The sequence below is a fragment of the Drosophila serrata genome, unplaced genomic scaffold (genome assembly GCF_035046125.1).
Source record: "Drosophila serrata isolate PLE 108 unplaced genomic scaffold, ASM3504612v1 contig_382, whole genome shotgun sequence".
Lineage (NCBI taxonomy): Eukaryota > Metazoa > Arthropoda > Insecta > Diptera > Drosophilidae > Drosophila > Drosophila serrata.
In genome coordinates, this window is record NW_028257280.1 from 7,020,180 (window position 1) to 7,028,710 (window position 8,531).

Below are 8,531 nucleotides of genomic sequence, written 5' to 3' on the forward strand. Positions count from 1 at the left end.
GCCGTTGCTGATGTTGATGATGATGATGAAGAAGAGAAGGCCATGGTGCAGGAACGGGAGCAGATGATGGTCCTCCCGGCCAGGAGGTGGAGGAAGCCAAAAGGAACGGCTGCTCGGTTCCTCGAGCTACGCATGTGACGCGGCAGCAGCAACAATAAGGACAGCGACAAACATGCACAGCGGGGCACGGCCCGTAGAAAATATGAAAAATGTAAAACAAAAATCTGGCAAAAACTTTTCTAATTTAAAACTGCCAACAAAAAAGAGAGAATGCCAAAAAAAAATATATAAATAAAATAAAGTACGGCAACGAAACTCGGTAAACGACATTAAGATAGAGGGTTCGGGTGGCAGCCTGAAATCCTTAAGCAAATCTTAATAATATCTGGATCACACGCTAACTTGAAAGGGTATTACCAAAATATGGGTATATTACCAATTATATTATATTTATAAAATATAAATTCAAGCTTGAAGATATTATTTATAATTAATCATTAATTGAAATGCTTTAAATGGTATTAAATAGATGTCTCGTCTGTTTCAGTCTGATTAAATTCTGTATTCTTTAAGATATACTTATCATCAAATTAAACTGTAAAGTATATAATTTTGAAATTTAGTCAATTATGATTAAAATTAAATTTAAGGATTTTTGCCTACCTAATATATTAATTCGTGGCGTTAAAAGAAATCAATTGCTTATAGATTATACTAATATACTAAATTATAAACATGCATTAAAACTTATAAAAGTACCTAAATAGTATAGACTCCCTATACTTAGAGTATTTTTTCTTCGACACAGAGAATGTCAAAGTACCTCATTTTTTTCCCTGCCGTTTTCCATCATCAACACGCTTTATATAATGTTATCCTGCTCCCCTGCCAGTCAAAGTGCTTACCAAATTATGTCTGTTGACAGTGCTGAAGTGAAAGTCCTTTGCCGGCAGGACCTGCACATGTTGATGAATGCGTGGCCAAGAGATTTCAACTTTCTAATTTAATGCGGCACCGAGGCCAAAGAGGAATGGCAGGAAGGGGACAAATAAATGATACTGCAAATTATTTAGGCAGCCAACGTGGCGTATGCGCAATGTCTGTTTGACATAGCAAATGCGAAGTTCTTTCCATATTGTTGGTTCGCTCGAAAGAAAACGTTTTATTTCCCCGCAAAAACTTTGAAAAGTCATCTCTTAATTGAAAATTAACAGCGACAGAACAGATGTCATTGTGGTTGTTGAGCCTGAGATAGCAGTAACTGGAAAGTGTTTTTACCCATTTAAATCATAAAAGTTGGCTTAAATTCGCAATTGAAACTTTCAAGAGAATTTTGCATTTATTTTTTGTTAGGTTTCTTTAATTGCTAATCTGGTTTTACAATAAATATTGCCGACTGATAAACACTTAAACATAATAAATCGTAGCAATATACCGTGCGGAGACGATTGATTCAATTGAAATCCATAAAAAAAAACTGTTCCTCGGAAGCATTGTTAACTTGTGCAGGCCAGGGAGCATCCCTGGGAGAGGACCCCGAGACCCCAATTAAGTCAGGACCTGACGGACGATATCCGGCGGCAGCATGAAATTGTTTTTGCGCAAAGGAATCTCACTCAGCTGGCGGTCGATGGGCGACCGGGTGTCGTACAGCGACGGCGACTGGCAGATGATGGCCAGGGTCCCGAACACACAGGACAGTGTGAAGAGCCAGAGGAAGAAGCGATCCAGGACCATCGAAACGAACTTCCAATCCTCGACAATCTGGGAGGCGAGGCAATAAAAAATAGATTCTTAATATCATTCGCTGTATCATTTTTGCGGCTGAACGAAATTGGTTTTATACACGGTTTTTTTCCAAAGCGGGGGCTAATAAAATATGGGCCTGCGGCTGACTCTCAATAAACTTGAATCGCAATAAAAATATAAAGTTATGATTTAATATTTTACAATTGTTTGCTGCACATTTGGGACTTGGCTCCATCCAATGCATTCAAGTCGAAGTTAAGGGCAATAAACAATAATAAAAAAAAAACGAGGAGGCGAAAGCACCCCGCCCCACGCAAGACACCGAAAATATGGCAATGTAAACAAAAACAACGCCAAGGACTCGCCGCGCCTCCTCTACTCAACCTACTCCTCGAGGAGGAGACGCGGCCACGCGTCAATAAAAATGGGCAACAAAAAATAAGTAAGGCTCTGAAGGAACGGCCTCTGGGTACCCACCTCGTTATCCTTGTCGGCATCCTTGATATGCTGCGCAATAAATCTGACCGCACGCAACGCCTGCAGCACTTCGGGTGTTAAGTTGCGCGGTATCACATTGTCAGAATCTGTCAAGTTTCCGCCACGAAATTGCGAAAAATTGAAATAAAATATTGGAATAATAAATAAATGCGAGACTCGAGAAAATTCCGCCCCATCGGCCATACATGTTTGTTACGTATATATACATATATATCATGTGTGCATCTACGCTTTTATGGGTAGACAAATATTTTGGCCTTTGCCAGGACGCAAATTAACGCCTCAAGCCAATAGGGCCATGAAGCTGAATTGTGTTCGGAAAAGATAATTTATAGGTTGTCCGGAATAGTATACAATATTGGTTTTTAAAGATATAGAGGAGGCATTAAAAATTGAGTAACAATTATTTAGTTGTTACAAAGCTAAGATTTTAAGAGTTATTAATTGTTATAGATAAATAAAGATTGTTTATGTGGCTTAAACCTTAGAGAAGCCATTTATAATATGAAGTTCCTTAAACAATTATTTAAACAAGATTTAATTTATAAAAGGAAGATATTTATAAGGTTCCAAAATAACTATTTTAAGGTGAATAAAAGGTAAACAAACTAGTTAAAAATGTGAAACCCTTCTGTCATTAAAATAAATGCATTTCACTCTTATGAAGCTAAGCCAAATTAATCATTTTAAAATATAAATGAAAGATTGAATTTAATAATTATAATATAGAAAACATAAGTTAATACTATATACTTTACATCATTGTTATATTTAACAACCTCTAGTAAATTTTTAATATGTAATAGAAATAATATTTTACAATCATCTTTACTGATTTCTAGATTATATAAACCCAATCATTTTAAGTTTAAATTTGGCAAATACATCAAGCTACTTTTTATTTAATTTGTTAACGAAGCTGTTTGCCATTTTATTCTTATTTTATGTTGTATAAAAAAAATGCATAAAAACATGGCTGCGCCATTCCCAGCGCGCTTTTCATTGCGCTTGACTCGTTTTATGATCTCGTACAAATAAACAGTCGGGAGCAGGGGGCGTAGGTTCTCAACCCCCTTTTAATATTCGCTGACCGCGACCCTGCTTGAATTTGAACCGCGTAAGCGTTATTCGTCATCAAAGCAGAGCATCATCTCATGGGATTTTGTTCCCCCAATTTTATTACATTATTTGCCATGTGTTTTTTCTATGTTTTTTTGTATATTTGATTTCAATTTGGGGCTGCCGGGCATGCAAAATATTTGTGTGTTTTATGGTTAGATTTCGCGCACTCACCCACAGAGTTCTGCATGCCATTATCGTAAGCACCGTCCTGACTGTCCTTAAACTCGCTGGGAAAATCGCTGATGCTGTCGCTGTGGGGGGAAAAATCAAACATTTGGGGGAAATGCGGAAGAGCGGCAGGGAAAAGTCCAAAGTCAAGTGTTTACATTCAATTTCAAGATATGCCACTTACCGCACATCGATCTCGTTGGTGTAACCATTGCTGGGCGTGGAATCGTCGTAGTCGGGCAGGGTGTACTGCGTCCGGCGCATCATCATCAGCTTGGGCATGAAGTGCAGGAAGAGTTTCCGCACCAGCGGCGACATGTTGTGCGTGGAGGGAGATCTGTGCCGATGGGGCAATTATCACCTGCTCCAAAAACCCATCTCTGCTCCGAGCATATGCATATCGGAACTCAAACCAATCGGAACTCACCTGAAGTGGATATTCAGCACACAGACCGTTGTCCAGACGGACAGCGAGACGAGTATCATGGTAAAGAGCAGATACTTGCCCAGCAGGGGCACCGCCAACGAGGTGGGCGGAATAATTTCGGCCAGGAGCAGGAAAAACACGGTCAACGACACGAGTATTGAAATACATAACGTAACCTGTCAACGAAATGTTTACACAATTTCCACTTCTCGACATCCCTTCGGCTATTTAGTGGCTGCCACTCGATCCAACGGAACACGAACGAACCATCAAACAATCAAAACCAACAATCAACCAACAACGACAGTGAACACAGAACAAACAACCAAATAAAAAACACAATCAACATAATTTGTTCAATTAATTTAGCCCGTTGCATTGCAATTACTTGTACAGAAATTATGAATGGCAGCGGCAAGGAATTTTCCACAGATTTTCAATGCTTACCGCTTGCCACAAAATAAATGTGAATAAATACGAAAATAAAATCCGCAACAATTTGTTACAAAATTAACAAAAAAGGATATGTACCAAAAGGACCGCAACGCGTATGCTGTGACCAAGCTAAGAACCCACAACTATCTCACTCGCGAGAACGCACAATCTACAGGATGAATAACCTGGACCCGTCTCCACATCAATCAATCAATCATTCCAAGTTTAGACAAAAATAATCAACACATGAAAAAAAAAAAAAAAACATAAAAAGCAACAAAGCGCATGTTCTACGTTTACATGAAAACTTTTCTGGCGTGTATTGTGATATAAAGTATGTGTCGATAACAAAAAAATTGGGTATTTTGAATCAATTATATAACTTTCTGCCGAAAAGTTTTCAAGTGATTAATTCCTGACACTTTAATTTTAGGGTTGACGGAAGTTACCTCTACAAGTTTGTTTTTAATAATATTGAGACTTAGGGACATCATACTCTTATTTCTTATTTATAGAAATTTTACCATTTACAAAATATCTAACTTTCCATTTATCAATTCGAAATTTCTTATTAAAATTCGTGATTTACAAATATCATAGCCAAATGTTAGAAAATTGTCTTGAAGTATGTCATCAAAGGATTTATTCCCTTTAAAAAAGGTTTCCAACCATTGCGAGTTTATTTTCGACCACTTTTCTTAAAAGCTAGATCATTCTAAGATGCCTCTTCTACTAAAACTTAAGAATACAAGGACTTAAGGATTCAAGGACTTAAGTACACAAAGACTCCTTTTCCTGCCAGAACAATATACACATGTTTACGAATTAATCAAGCCTGACTCAATGACCCATTTAAGCTGTCAACTAAACTGTTTTCAGGCCCAAAGGATCCCCTTTAAGTAGGTGCATTCAATGCCATATTATATATCTCTGTATGACTGCGTAAATATTGGATAATTATATCATTATCTGGTGGTGGAGCATTTACTATTACTTGAGCAAACGAGCGATACGAATGAACGAACAAACACTAAGGCAACGACAAATGGAATATAACAACAAACTGCACGAGTCCAGTACGTGTGTGAGTGTATTTGTAGGTGTCGAGGGTGTGTGTGTGTGTGGTTGTGTGGATGCACAGGTGTACAGGTGTGCCTGTGCCGGAATGCAGGTGTCCTAGATATGTTTGTGTGAGTCAGTGTGAGTGTGAGTGCGCTGCTCAATTACAAGATACGCGGCGATATGGAATAATTTTGCATGTGGCTTTTTGGCATTTTGAATTCGATTCGATTTGATTCGATGTCAATATCGATTGGACATTTGTATGCATTCGATGAGAATTTACGTTATGAGATTTCACTACTCAGGACAGCACAAATGATATTCAACGCAAAATATATCTGATATATATAATATGTTTTATATATATATATGGATCGTAAACATATGTGTGCTGCTTTAGGAAATGCAGAGAGCGACGCTGCTGCGAATTCAGAGCTGATATTTAAATGGTTATATAGAATAGTCTAGATAGCATTATGTTATTATCTATTAGTTTAAAAAAATTTGAGCATAAAATAGAGAAAGTTAGAGTTTGGAAAGAGCAGGAAGTGCAAGTTGAGCTCTACTCAGGAAAGTTTTTCTAATCTGTTCATTTGGAAAATTCTTTTGTGGAATTCGTAGAAAGCCAATTTACAATTTTTGTCGTGTTTTGCGCCTAGAGTGCAAGAGCTCAGCTTTAGGATAGCAGACTTGAAAGATTAGGGAGTGATAGTTAAAGTAACTGAAGATAGTTTGAGTTTGGTGCATATGAGGTAGATATAGCTTAGCTAAAGTTTATAGGTATATTGTTGAGGTTGTGTTTTTCACAGTGTATAGGTAGTTGACAAAAAGAAGTTTAGTGATGAACAAAATTATTTGAATAAAACTATTTTTCGGCAATAATTTACTAAACTAAAACTCTACTATTTAAACATAAAATATATATATTACAAATTATTTTTATAGTGAAAAAGGAAAATACGCTAGGACTACAAAACATATATACAAATAGGTTGCATTATAAATTTAAGGTGCAAGGAAGATATAAACCATGCCACAAGGATTAGGATTAGGTCCTGAGATCCTCTTTCGTTACCTTTTCACCCGAATCGCTGGGCAAATAAAACACCAACACCGTGAGAAAGGTCAAAGCTACACAGGGCACTATCAAGTTGACCGTATAGAATAAGGTCTTACGTCGCATGGTCAATTTAAATGTTATATCTGTTAATTAAGAACATAATTAGATAATAAATCAAACCAAATATTAAAGAAACTTACCTGAAAAGGGCTCTAGAGTGTCGGGATAATACTCTTCATTTTTGGTTGCCGGCACTTCGAGTATGTCCCATTCCACAGACAAATAAAACTCGGTTAGATCGATGCCCACTTGAACCAAGTTGCTTCCGGGCACCTAAAGAATAATTATAATATTTGTAAGAGTATTAATTTTATATAAAGAAATCTCCATACCTGATCCAAATGTTTAAGATCCACCTGGGCCCCGTTGTAGGTCCAGGAACCGAATTTCATAAAGCAAATTTGTTCATCGTAGGGAAAGTACTCCACATTCATTTCGCAGGATGACTTGTAAATAGCCGGAGGTTCCCAAAAGACTTCCCCGGTATATTTGAGTGTTGCTTTGGTCATCAGAGTTACCTGTAAATATTTATAAAATTAATTAAATAGAAATATTAAATGACTGAAACCAGACTTACCTCGTAGTTGCCATCCCAGTTATTGTAAAGGACAATGTCAGGAACCCAAATATGCTCAGAGGGTACATAGAGCTGTTCGACGCCACCGTATTCCTCAGGATCCCATCGTAACTTGTAGTCGAACCAGCGCTGCTTCACCCACAGATTTGTGGTCATCACCTGGTTCTTGAGATTCACCTCAATCAGCTGGGACAGCTTCAGACCCAGCCACACGGTCAGGGTCTCCGTGTTGTTGACCACAGGTCGGATCAAGCGATTGTAGTTGCTCAGCAAATCATCGTAAAGACGTTTGGTGTCCGGATTGGCCTCAAAGCTTATGGGAGCTACACAAAACAGGGGAGATTTTGTGAGAAATGTGTCCCAGAAATTTCCCAAACAAATTGTAAATTTCCCAAAACAAAGTTCTGCGCAGGCGCCGCTCTAGCTCTCTTCGAGGGCGCAGCTTCCTGACATCTGTCAGATATTTGAGATACAGCATCAAGGTATAGGAATTTTCAACAATTTTTTCCTCGCTTGGTAGACAATCCTACAATGCTTACCCGTGGAGTTTGCCAATGGAACGAGTAGAAAAGCACACAATAAACTCCAGTGCCACATTTTGTGCCAGCTTTGATGGCTAATAACTAGGTTTATTTGCTAAAAATAAATTTTTTCCTTCCAACTTAAAGCATTTTTACTGCGGTTTGTTATTTGCTAGAACCTCACGGTCGGAGAGTTTACTTGGAACTGAGTTGTGTCTTTTTGACAGATGCCCTGGCAGAGATGCTCGATGCCAAATTCTCAATTTATCGACCTGCTGCCGCCTAATTCAAATTAAAATTGGTTTACTATTAAATCAAAGGTGGCTAGAAAGATTCGCCTGCTGATGCTGATTAAGAATATATATAATTTATTGGGTTGGAAATGAGTCCTTCACATTGTTTTAAGCTTCTGACTAAAACAATATTACATTTTTGTATACGATTTTTTTTTTTATAAAATTTATATTAAAATTTTCGACTAAACATTGTTAAAAATACTCAAACCTTAGCCAAAAATTTTAATTCGGAAACCATTCCTATGTTAGTTTTTTAAGGTTAACCAATCTGAATACTCAATTTAAAATTTAATAAAATTCAAATTTGTATCAATTTTTAACAATTTTAACGATAATGTTGAAAATTAAAAAAAAAAATTTTAATTTAGCTAGATAGCTTAAAAGATTTGCCTGTTAATGGTGATCAAGAATATATAGGATTTATGGAGTCAGAAATGACTCCTTCATATATTTACAAGCTTCTGACTGAAAATGTATTACCCTGCAAAAAGTATTATAACGAAGCAAAAGCTGGCGTTAATATCAAATCAATATTCGTGAATAATTTATAATCAAG

At 37.1% G+C, this 8,531-nt stretch overlaps 1 protein-coding gene across 1 annotated transcript; it reads right to left on the reverse strand.

Moving 5' to 3' along the window:
• Window positions 1-1,306: 1,306 nt before the first annotated feature.
• nAChRbeta2 (nicotinic acetylcholine receptor beta2) lies at window positions 1,307-7,898 on the reverse strand. Its single transcript, XM_020955551.2, has 10 exons — window positions 7,698-7,898; window positions 7,159-7,481; window positions 6,914-7,099; window positions 6,722-6,854; window positions 6,537-6,664; window positions 3,965-4,140; window positions 3,722-3,874; window positions 3,541-3,620; window positions 2,227-2,333; window positions 1,307-1,764 (listed from the first exon to the last, which is right to left on the reverse strand). The coding sequence occupies exons 1-10, from the start codon at window positions 7,753-7,755 to the stop codon at window positions 1,549-1,551; spliced, it is 1,560 nt and encodes a 519-aa protein (XP_020811210.2). The 5' UTR covers window positions 7,756-7,898; the 3' UTR covers window positions 1,307-1,548.
• Between the last annotated feature and the right edge of the window lie 633 nt (window positions 7,899-8,531).